Source organism: Nannobrachium achirus (genome assembly GCF_963921795.1).
Source record: "Nannobrachium achirus genome assembly, chromosome: 6".
NCBI lineage: Eukaryota > Metazoa > Chordata > Actinopteri > Myctophiformes > Myctophidae > Nannobrachium > Nannobrachium achirus.
In genome coordinates, this window is record NC_137815.1 from 44292190 (window position 1) to 44305223 (window position 13034).

A 13034-nucleotide genomic window follows, 5' to 3' on the forward strand; every position below is an offset into this window, starting at 1 on the left:
TACCGGTAGAGGGGTTTTCAAAGTGGGTGACGGGGCACCCTGGGGTGCCGCGACGGCAGTCCAGGGGTGCCGCGAGATAATTTGATAGTATTTGGAATTCATTTGGACACTCGAAATGTATAATTTTAAACTTGAAGTACAAAGTTATTTTCAGTCAGTTCTAACCAAAATGGCTATTATCTCAACGTTTTCCTCACAACATAATCACTAAAATATCGTCACTGTCGGGCAGAAACCTCGTATCTCCAAGTTTCAAATGTGTACATTTTGGTCAAATATAGCCCTGCTTCATCATACAAGACTGTTGCACAAAACAAGTGAAAACAGCCGATCTACAAGCACATAACGCCTCGCGCTTGTAGATCTGCTGTTTTCACTAGTTTAGTACATTTTATAGATGATAAATACAAAACCAATGGTTTTGGACATACAAGGTTCCCACCCGACAACGACGATACTGTATGCTATAAATACAAGGTGCTGGGAGTGAAAATTATAATGTAGGGGTGCCTCGGATTAAAAAAAAATATTAATGGGGTGCCCTGAGACAAAAAGTTTGGGAACCCCTGCGGTAGAGACCTGAAGAGAGACTGGGAGCTCAGTGCCTTGCTCATGGACACACTGACAAAAGGCTATTGAGTGCTGCTGAACTTCTGGTTCCTAAACACCAGACTACTGCATCTCTACAAAACCATTTCTCTTTCCATGCTACTTAAATGGAAATTATTCAACCAACATAGCAGAAAGATCTGTTTTTCAGCAGTACATAACCTCCTCCTTTCCTCTCCACCCGGCAAACTTATGTTAGGGACTGGCGACATTTTGCAACAATCAAAATGCTGGTCTAAACATTCATGATAGAACCAATAGCCCATATAAAAGTTAACAATCAAAGTTTATTACACTTTTATATACAAACAACTCTGCAAGGCACACCTTTGTTTAAATAAGAATATACAATACATTGTTTAGTTTTTTTTCTTGAAAGCAAACAAGTTTTAGTTTTGAAATATATATTAATATAGTCTGTTTAAAGAAGAGGGTGAGAGAAGGCCTCAAGCTACGGATGTTCTTTTGGCAAAGAATAATGAGTATAAATCATATTTATGGAGTAAATAATCATTTTCTGACGTAAACAACTTTTGCATTTTAAGCAGAAGGGTTTCTTTCAGTCCAAACATTTTCCAAACTGTCAAAACAATGAACCACATCACATTTACTGTAAGCCTCTGGTGCTGTCATTGTGAAATACAGAAGAAGTAAACATCTCGTACTGAAATAGGTAGGTGTTAACTTGAACGCGGTACCTTCCTTAAATATCTGCAATAGACGTAGCTTAGCTGGACCGGTGGTCTAAATAACAGTGTGTCAGCTGAGAACCCATTTGGATCTCTTGTCAACAAGTTGCTCAAAACACGTGAGCTCTGAATATGTGCTTCGTGTGGGCTTAAAAGGCTAAATAACAGCCAACGCTTGGGATGGGACCATATGAAAATGTCATATCACGATTATTGTGACAAAAGAAATCGCGATTTACGATGTTATCGAGATAATCAAAATCCATTATCCTGGGGCGGAACATTTGCCAAAAAATAGCAGATCTACAAGCTCACAACGCGTCGCAAAGATCGGCTATTTTTTGGCAAAGACATTTGATAGAGTGAAGAAAAAAAACTGTATTGAGTACGTATATTAAAAGTACCTTTTACCAATTATAGAGGGTTTATGTGGTACAGGATATGCAGCTCGGCAAATAAAAGGTGAATTGATCCCAGTGCATGACGGAGGACGATATCACGATATATCAAATCTCCACAATTTGATTATCATAAGCGTTTTTTATTGCGATAAACGATAATATCGCTTATCGTCCCATCCCTAACCAACGCAGAGAAATCACACATTGTATGTATACAGTTCAGCCTGATTTGTACTTAGTTGCATGCCCGTGTCGCTCACCATATAAATAGCAGTGCTGCTGTTTTCGGCACGCGGCACCGCCGAGCGACTAAGTATGAAGTAAGCATAAGGCAATTTGAACTAGATATCAATCAGTTGTTATGAAACTTGTCGTTGTTTATCTATATTTCTCTGAAATTAATAGTTAAGCTAAAAATCCTAATAGGAAAAAAAATAAACGAGCTTATGTAGTAGTCCACACAGAGAGGAAGAGAGACAATAGAAAGACAGAGAGAGAGGGAGAGAGAGAGAGAAAAGAAAAGAGTAGAAGGACTTTAATCCTTGAGTCAGCATTTGGACATCCGCTCTAACTGCATGTATAAAAAAAGGCTATAAGATGTGACTCCTTTCTAAGAAAAATAAAACAAAATGCAGGTTAAAGACCAGGATCCTCTATATAAACAGGTACTACAGTATCTACAGTAGTTTAGTAGTAAATACTACAGTAGTTTAGTAGTAAATACTACAGTAGTTTAGTAGTAACTACTACAGTAGTTTAGTAGTAATTACTACAGTAGTTTAATAGTAACTACTGCAGTAGTTTAATATTAACTACAGTAGTTTAGTAGTAACTACTACAGTAGTTTAGTAGTAATTACTACAGTAGTTTAGTAGTAATTACTACAGTAGTTTAGTAGTAAATACTACAGTAGTTTAGTAGTACTACTACAGTGGTTTTCCATCCAAAATGTGACACCCCTCATACAAAAGGTGACAGGTGATTTGTCGTTGACAAAATGTGATTATTTTCAAAATCATTATAGGTTTAAACAGTGAAATCATGACCTTTCAGTCCTTTTCCCTTAAAAAACAACAACACATTTGAGAACACCATTCTCATTGAACAACGCAGAGAAGAGAATACTGTTTAATCTACATTGCTCAATACATTCATTGATGATTATTGAGTGATAACCACGCGGCGTCTTCTATTTTTCCAGTGCGGCCGGCGAACAAACCACTACTCATCGTGAAGGAATCGGTTTTGTTCAGATTCGTTGCAACGCGGCAAAGGAAAGACAGACAGAAAACAACGAGGATGCTCTTGAACACCGCGATTCATGAGACAAAACACAACATAACAAGTGTATCTGGGGGGGGGGGGGGGGGGGGGGGGGCTTTGTAACAGTACTATGCAAGCCATTATAATGTTTTTACAGTTGGTCATCATAAAAGCGTCAAAACCTGCCATGGTTGTTGACGGATGTAAAAATCGCTTATGTGACCTCTGATGTTTTGTAAACCTCAAAACTAACTACAGTATGTGTCCATCAGAACCATCGTCAGAACCATTGGAAACACCCCGATTCTGGCACGTCTGAAGACCCCTAGGGGCCAAAAAAACAGACAAACAAAAAGGCATTTTGTCTGCCTTCTTCTCCTCAGTTCTCTACTGCCATGTTTGTGGGTCTTCAGAGCTGTGTTGGTGCGTTATTAAACACTCCCATTGTTGGTGTTCATACCAGGTGGCCTCTATCATGCAAGCAGGCCTAGTCGCTTCACCTTCGCAGATAGGAAAGAATGAATGATGAAGACTATGGTCTTGGGGCAGCCGTGAAGGTCCAGTTGCTGACAGAATGTAGAGGGATGGAAGGAATACAGAAGGGTGAGAGGCACAGGAGATAAGAGAGAAAGAGAGATCAGATTAAAACCCTTCCCTGAGAGTTATCTGTAGTAAATTGCCTGTAAAATAATCTGAAGCAACGCAATAATGTTTAGATTTTACAAACTAGAACAGGTCGATATACTGGAACAAGGCCATTATAAAGTGTTCCCTTTTGAGGTGTCTAATTATAGTAACGTGATTGTAGAGCACAGGATATTAATAGTATGCATTGACAATCATAAAATATTCTTATTTAAAATGTATTTCAGTCAGATAACTCACAAACAGATTGAAAACATGCATTTATATAATGTAAATAGTAATACAAGTGTGAATATTATTTGATCTTGGCGTTCAGTCTCTGCAATGTACATATCACTGCCTGCTCAGCCACATAGAAGAGATATCAATCCCCAGGGGAAAACAGAAAACACTCTTGTGGAAAGCAGAGCCCACTGATGTGGGAGCTAACAAGCACGTGCAACCTTTCGTGACACTGACAGCAAGAGGAAGAACAATGAATCAGGTGAGCTTAAATTGGCCGCCATATTGGTCAGCTGCTTGACACGTCATATAAGCATCACCCACATAGTGGAGCTCACACGCGTGTGAACCTCTAGAGTGCATCAGCCTGAACAAGCTTGCAATTTTGTAAATGTTTATTAGGACGGATTTTAACTCTTCCGCCGCCTAACCTGGCTGAAGTCGGGTTAGCGTTGCCATGGTAACCAGGTAAACAGACGCTTGCTGCAGGTGCTTGTGAAAGACGCTGGTGCATACGTCATGACGCAACGTGCCCAGAAGCAAAACGGAGCGTCTATGCTCCACTGACTCCTATGCTGTAACATAAAAACGGCTGTATCTCTGAATAGGGTGCAAATAACGTCAAAAGGGCCGAGAGACAGTCTTTTTCACTGCTACACTCAATCTAAAAAAATCTACAAGCTGAAAATGCATCGCAATGCATTGTGTTTTGAGTTGTAGTATGCCGAATTGAGGAATACATTTGCAAAAAGAAAACATATCGATAGCAACAATATCAAACTGGGTGTCCTTGAAACTCAAAAGGTTGAGTGAGAGTCCCTGCTCCTACTTACAATCTCTGCCTCTGGGCTTCCGAAGTCGAGGAACATCATGCGAACGCCGTCGTCCGAGGACATCCTGAGACGCTCGAAGGGCTGCTGGAGCAGGATGCTCTTCCTGACTCCCATCTCCTCCGTGAACAGTGTGAAGCCCTCGTCGATGTGCACTCCCAGGGTGCAGTCCTTCCCGTTCCAACTGCAAGCTGCCAGGGCACACCAAGAAATACAATCCACAAAATGGGAGTTGTTAGAACTCTTAAAGCAGTGGTTTTCAACCTTTTTCATATCAAGGACCATTATTTATTCGGCATCTGAGCCACGGACCACCATTTGATGAGATCTAGCCTCTCAAACCCAAAACGTAGAATATTTTGTTATCGTTGGGTATGATTTTGACCACAATTTCATGCTGTATTGATGTGGTGCCATAGGAGAGATAACAGGCAAACGTTGATCAAAATAACAATTGTTTTGCATTCTCTAATTGTGTAGACTTCTTGTAAATTAAGCAATGCAGATGTTTAACAATAATTAAAATGAACGTAAAATCATTTTACACTCTCAAGAGTTAAAGAGATATAAAGGTCCATTTGGTTATAGAGCTGTGAAAGAATATTCTATATTCGAATATTCCTTCGAATGTTAACAATAAAAGAATATTCGAAAGTAAAAAATTGAGCTTCAAATTAATTTATATTTAATTAAAACAAATATGCCGCGAGATTCTGGGCGCATGTAAGGTTAAAAGGTGGGCTGATCTACAAGTCCACAATGCGTCGCTGATCCAATACGTTGTGGGCTTGTAGATTAAGGGTGCATGTTTAGCGACACCGTCATACAGCGAAGATTAAACCTCCAGCTGCTTAACTTTCTCTTCACACTGCCGTCATCCGCCTACTGCGCCTAGCAGATACAGTGCTTTGCCTCTGAGTTAAACTTGCTCACGTTTAATCACACAATGTAAATTTAATTGATTCAGAATGATAACGAGTCAAGCTGAAACGGGCGACTCATTTGGTAGTGACGGGAAGGCAGACTGTTTACAACGAGACTTCTCCACCGAAAACACAATGTAAAAAAGCATGGATTTCTTCTCTCACCGAGTCTCCCCGCACGCAGCCACGGTCACGGTAAAACTCCCTCCGTCACACTACTCTTGTAGACTACCTAATTTGGTTCAAACCAAAACATAATCCATTGGTGTGATTATAATTGCTCGTTTCATGTCGTGGCTGTTCCAACTTCCATCACAGCTGCTGTGACGCTTCGCATCGACGATGCGATGCTGCTCTTGCTTTTTAGTTTTAGCTGGGGACCACCTGGAATCCACTCAGGGACCACTGGTGGTCCCTGGTTGAAAACCACTGTCTTAAAGGACTGAAGTGCTGATGAGTTTTGGATATTATGGTGTCCTACTTGGTGTGTCGGCAAAAACGCACAGTCAGGATACAGTTTGGGTTTACACAGTAGGGAGTGGGACTGTGGCTTTACTTGAATATTTAAATGGCAGTACAGTGATGTTCAGAGTTGTGCAAAGTTGTGCGAAGATGTGTGGCAAATCGTCATTGACGCACAATCCTGCACTTCTGCTGTACAGTATGTAGTGATGTTGTTTGGTAGAGGAATGTTGGAAAACTGAAAGCTGACTGAACAACAAGCCGAACATACTGAAGATACTGTGATTGACTCTCATTTTTAACAAAGCAACAAAGTCTGCATGTATGCAAGGCAAGCACTCTCACACACACATGCACGTACGTACGTACACACAGCAAACCCACACACCACACACACACTGGTATGTTTATGCTAGTACACTTGCATGCATTTTTTTTTTACTGTACCGAGTGATTTTCTAGAGGAAACTAAAGACCTCCAAAGTGTATTCTTGCACACGAGTGAAGTACCCAAAAAAAGACGAACTTTGTCTAACCTAGGTTTCACCCTGTGTTCTTGTGGCCAGCGTTTCGGTGAAAGCTGTTGTTGTGCACCTTACAGAGAGCCGTGTGGTTTCAACCACACAGTGGTAAACGGAAGGTTGAACCTAGCATTATACATCGTTGCTGTCAGGAAGAAAGCTCCTATCTCCATTTAAACCTTTTTTAATGTTTTATTTTATCCATCACAAATTAATGCCCTATACTTCATCATACAAGAGCGCTGTACGGAAGCGGTGAAAATAGCACAAGCTCGTAGATCGGCTCGGCTATCTTCGCTACTTTAATTTGTTTTAAAATCATAAAAAAAAATTAAGTGTACACTATGGAAAAGATCACTGCTAAGCTCCAGATGAAGTTCGATGTTTTCCTTAAGAATTGGGCCCCGGTAATATGCTATCTGAACCTCCCTGTATGAATGTAAATGTAGGTGCCATGCTATTGTGAGATTTTGAGTGTGTTGTGTTCTGATTCCAAGTTTATGTCCTGTTATTTCTTCCAAATTCCGAAATTGTTTTATTTAATGTTTGCCGATGTGTGTGTTTTGTGTTTATCTTTATTTTGCTTTTGTGTTATTATTATTATTTGTGGAATATTTGCTGATAACAACTTGCTGATAACTTTGTGAATGTATATGGAGACAGAATGGCAAATAAACACCTTTTGTTCTAAAAAAAAAATCATAAAAAAAGTAACGCTTTTGGACATACAAGGTTTCCACGCGACCGCGACAACACACTCCGCTCTCTACTTCATTTCCTAAGAAGGTTTGTCTTTTTGCACGTACGCCACTTCCTTGCTGACCCCCCTCCCCCCGAGGCGCTGTGTAAAAAAAGGACATCGACTCTTGTTCTGCCTTTGAAAACTGTCCCATTTTCACATCAACAATCCCATAATGACCCTCTTTTATCTGGCTTTCATCAAATCAATCTTGTATTTTTTTTCCCTTGTGACATGGCTTGGTAATCTGTCTGTGGAGAACAGAAAATCCCCCAAAGCAAAATTGTCAAGTGGGCCAGTAAGCTTATAGGTGAGATGGCATTCAAGTTGATTGTGAAAGTCAACCAAAGAACAAGATTTTGCGGTAGGGGCTTTTATCAACAAGGGTGCAATGAGGACTCTAGCTGGAGCCCTCATTCAATTTAATTTTGACTATGCTTGAACCTCATGGTTCATGCAACATCTCAACATTACAAAAAAAAAAAAAAAAAGAAAGAAAACGTGTAGTCTTCTCAAAACAAACGAATAGGACTACTTCTAGGCCTTTCCCCCAGACCCCCGTTCTCCCAGCTCACTTTGCTAGTCTAGGATGGCTCAAGGTAAAAGACAGAGTGCAACATCTCTCAATGGTAACCAGATCGCTCGCCCCAAAACACGCACACCCTCATTTTTTCCCGCCAACCTCACTCCGACATCTCTCCGGGCGGTTCTTGTATTGTTTTACTGAGAATACTGTTAGAAATAACTTTAGAGTTTGGCATCTGGAATAGTGTTAGGTTTTGGCACTGTTTTACTGAGGTTAAGGTTAGGAATAAGGTTAGGTTTAGGCTTTTAGGTATAGTTCACAGAGGTTACGTTTAGGAATGCCAGGCAGAGACCGTTCTGCCTGATAGACGCCCGAGGCGATTGTGTTTTGGGGTGAGCGTTCTGGTATTCCTCTCAATGGGTCTGGTCTTAAAGATACTCAGAGGATCAGTGCCAGATACCTGTCTAGAGTGAGTGATATCCATGGGCAAAACACCAAGGAGATCATCTGACCTCGTTCCCCCAAAATCTGCCTCAAACATGGGTGAAAATGCATTCTACCATGCTGCCACCTAAATGTGCAATGACCTACCAAAGGACAAAGGTTCTTGACTCCCAACTCAAAACGAACCTAAAATAATTCCTTGTCCTCAAAATACGATCTTTTAATTTTGTCCTAAAAACAATTGGTTAAATATAAATATTTTCACAGGGATCCTGTTGTGGAACAGAATTCATGATATAAGCAGGGTTCCCACACATTTTTACCAATTCATTTCCAAAACGTTTCCAAAACTTTTCCAGAATATTTAACCCAATTTCCACGACTATATAACAATAATTCAGCTCAATAACAGGTCGCTTACTCCTATGCGCAAAGCCCAAAGACAGTGTAGTGTTTTCAGGCCGTGACCCCTGAAATAATCATGTTTTAACTGGGGACCCGGCACCCTGACGAGCACTAAGAGTTGAGGAATTTTGTATAACACGGTTCTATTGTGAAAATAGCAGATCTACATGCTCACAACGCCTCGCAACGCGATGGCGTTGTGAGCATGTAGATCGGCTATTTTCACAATTTCTGCCTCTAATATTTGACAATTTGGCCAATGTTTAATTTGTCATTTCAGAGGTATTAACAAAATCAATAACCAAAGACAATGCATAGCTATTTTTTCCAGGACCTTCCAGGATCAATTCCAAAACCTTTCCAGTACTGGAAAAATATTTTTCTAATTTCAAAATATTTCCAGGAATTTCATGACAGTGGGAACCCTGTCAAGCTCAGTGCACAGGAGTATCAATAACATAACATGATTTCTTTTTAGGAGAGTATGTAATCTCAAAATAGGAGCTTTATCTATGACTAACCAAATAAATACATTTTTACTGTGGGTCTCTCACATAGAAAGTGTAGCGTTGCACGGTGCACAACTATCATGCTTCCAGCAGAGGGCAATGTAACTCTACTGAGGCTATACTGTTAATGTTTGTATACTGCAAGGGTTTTCAACGTTTTCAGGCCAAGGAAGGACCCCTTAATCGAGAGAGAGATGAAGCAGGGACCCCCACAAACTTTTCGTAGGTTCCATATAGTTTCATTGTTTGATAGCACGATCGTCAGTGTATTTTGGATTCATGTCAATTTGTGTTTTCAGATATTTAACCACTTGAACCGTCAAAACGTAATAAACTTGACCTTTCACTCTTGTACTTGGTGTGCTCTTTTTCCCCTCTACACCAAAGCTCTTTGCCGAGAATATCCGATCTACAAGCTCACTGTGAGCTTGTAGATCTGCTATTTTTGGCTACTCGGAATAAGGACACTAGGGTTCAAGTGGTTAATATAAAAATGGAGAAAAAAACTTTCTAGCATTCAAAGATTTGGAGAACCCCCTGTAGTAACCCTGTCTGGGACCCCTAAAGAGGTCTTCAAAGATACTACAGGGGACACACCAAACAAAATCTTTGAAATGAAAGTGTTGAACACTTTCATACTTTTACTCAATTACATTTTGAATTCCGGATTTTCACCTTCTATATTGCCGTAGTGATTTTTACTATATGCGAGTAATTTTTCCACTGCTGATCATTCATTTGACAAACCTTGTTATGAACTGACCTTTGGATATTTATGCATGATATTTGTTTTTTTACTTTGTTTACTGCCTGCACCTTTAAAAATAAAGTATTCAATCAATCAATAAATAGCATAATATATCCACTCATATATTATTGACTCACATTATGGAGTCACATACACCCCCCCCCCCCCCCCACCACCCCAATGAATAGCCATAGACAATATTCATTCATTATGCCCTTTGAAAGCTTTTTTCAGAGAATACATTTAAATATATAAATAAAACCTGTGCGTGCGTGTGTGAGCGTGCGCGCAAGTGTGTGTGTGTGCGTGTGCGGTTGGGGGAGGGGGGAAGGGCAGTGTCCATCTGGCACTAATCTCTATTCAAACCAATTAAATGTATCACATGTCAAATATAAATATTTTTAATATGACATATGGCATGCAGTTAAACTTCATCTAAAGATCTCTCTCTCTCTATATATATATATGTGCTGGATGTAGTTGGTGCTGAGAAACACGCTCTCTTGCAGGATCAAATGAATGATTCATGCTTATATCTTATTCTATACCAGCCTCATTTTAATATGCTTAATGTAACATGCAGGTTTAAATAGAGGCCTGGACTGGTCCAGAGAACAGATCACTCATAGTGACGTCACATGCTGTGATGGAACAATCTTTACCATGACATGAAACGGTAAATCATAATCAAACCAATCTATTCAGACTCATTATAGCAAACACTTTTTGTAAAAGCGTTTAAATAAAATTAAAGACAGGGTTCCGTGATGTTTTCCCCCTGGCCTAAAACATGATCATCAGGTATTATGATTGTACTAGGAGGAAGAAAAAAAAGTGTACAGAAATTGTTAAAATGACGTGAGGTCAGATGTAGAGGTATTGGCTAGCTCCATATATGGAGATGTCTTGGCCATATATGGAGCATGACATGAGGCGTGACGCACGGAAGGACGGACATGATCTGAATGTTTTCATACTACATGCGGCCTACGGCCACAACTATGATGATGTCACAGATTAAGTCTGAGATTGACACTGGAACCACGCTGTTTCCATGTGGATTCTAAATGGATTCTGATCAGTGTGGTTGTCTACTGTAGTCCAGCTTTATTATTTCATCTAGCCTACATGGGCAACTGGCGACCCGGGGGCCACATGCGGCCTCCACCTTCACTTAATGCGGCCCATAGGTTAATATCGGAATACTAATATAGTATTGATTTTAGCTGTTATAATTCCAAACAAACATGACACGCTTTAAATTACTTCAGTCTATATTAGTAGCTTAATGACACGTACCAGTCCTTTTTCATGTCCAATATATTTGTCTTTAAGTCCATAAAGTTATCATAAGAACATATAAATGCATTTGAAATTAAATCAAATGTTTTCTTTTCAGGATTCCAATTCTAAAAAAGCTAAAAATAATTACATTTTTGCTATTTTTGATTTGATATTTATGCATTGTGGCCCTCTGGAGTGAGTGTGGAAATATAGTGGCCCTCTCCATCATCAAAGTTGCCCACCCCTGTGTGACCCTCTGTCTCTTTTCTGATTGGACAATATAATGGATCTGAGGATTGGTCAAGCTTCACGTGATATCATACTAGGCAACCACACTTAACAATCCCCCTTTCTAGTTAATTCATTGGTTGTTTTATGTTCCATTTGTGTGGCTGGGATATAACACCAACACAACTGAATGTACCTGTGGTGACCTCCTGGATGAGCTCGGCGGCGTTGTGACAGCCGTCCACCAGCAGGTGGGTCCAGGTGGACAGCTCCTTAGCCGAGTCCACCCGGAACACGTGGGTCTCCACGCCCTGCTTGGTGCCCGAGCGCAGGCCGAACGACAGCTCTGAGTCCAGCAGGGGAGAACTCTTCCCCGGGCCAGAATGAACCAGCCTTATGGAGGGAGGGGGCGGAGAGAGAGGGAGGGAGAGAGAGAGAGAGAGAGAGAGAGAGAGAGAGTGCTTGATTGATTGAAGAATTTATTAGAAGTTTGCATAGGAAAAGGTACAGTTTCATGATGACAGTACAGTTACCGGTGGTACAAGGAGAAATACTCTCAAGAAAGCCTACTATGGCTTGTTTCATTTGAGATCCTTTTTTTAAACTCATAACATTGAATGACAGACAGATAGAACACAGTATTATGCAGAAGATATCAGGAAAACATAAAAAAACACAATGCAATTGTGTGAGAGAGAGAGAGAGAGACACAGAGAGACAGGGAGACAGAGCGAGAGACAGAGAGAGAGAGAAACGGAGAGAAGAGTTTGCTACATTAGTTATTTCAAACAAACAATCAATCACAGACTACAATACAATGCCACAAAAGATCATTTAGAGCAACACATCAACAAAAGTGATTCCCATATCATTTACAGAAAAGAACTGCACCTTCATAGTCCCATATGTTTTTGAACACATCAAAGTCCTCCATTTTTTTGCAGTATTTATATTCAAACAATACTCATGCTTTGCTAAATCCATGTATGACACGTCTCTCAACTTAAAAAAGAGCTGCTGAGCAAGAGCCGCTCAGTTCACACGAGTGTGATTTTTTGTTCATCATGAAATTGTTTCAGTTTTCACCGTCCAACGCACCTGCATCCAAACTAAGTGGATGTGCAAATACTTCCTTTACATTGACTAAATTCTTAAAAGCTGCTAAACAGTCACACCTCTGCCCTCCATCCATTTATCCTTTCCTACTTACATAAATCGCCAACTTTGAGAGAGAGAGAGAGAGAGAGAGAGAGAGAGAGAGAGAGAGAGAGAGAGAGAGAGAGAGAGAGAGAGAGACAGATAGATAGACAAAGAGAGAGAGAGAGAGAGAGAGAGAGAGAGAGTGAGTGTTGGACACACAGGGTGGGAAATGGATGACTCATACATTCTGGTTGAGCTTATGGTTAGCAGATGAACATGACGTTATGAAGCAGAGTGTCCAACAGTCTGCTCTATGACTGACCGGGCCAAAACACACACCATGGGAAGGGCTTTGGACAATAAACTGCTGCTCCTGACAGATGTGCTGGCTTCATAACATGTTATGTGTAATGCGCACGCGCGCTTGCTTGCGTGTGTGTGTGTGT

General features: G+C 40.4%; 1 protein-coding gene across 1 annotated transcript in view; it reads right to left on the minus strand.

Moving 5' to 3' along the window:
* Positions 1 to 932: 932 nt before the first annotated feature.
* snta1 (syntrophin, alpha 1) overlaps positions 933 to 13034 on the minus strand; it is a 76804-nt gene continuing 64702 nt past the window's right edge. The window contains exons 6-8 of the mRNA XM_080727269.1: positions 11645 to 11841; positions 4663 to 4850; positions 933 to 3528 (exon numbers count right to left, since the gene is read on the minus strand). Coding sequence (XP_080583395.1) covers positions 3436 to 3528; positions 4663 to 4850; positions 11645 to 11841 — 478 coding nt within the window. The 3' untranslated portion in view covers positions 933 to 3435. The remainder of the gene's footprint in view (positions 3529 to 4662; positions 4851 to 11644; positions 11842 to 13034) is intronic.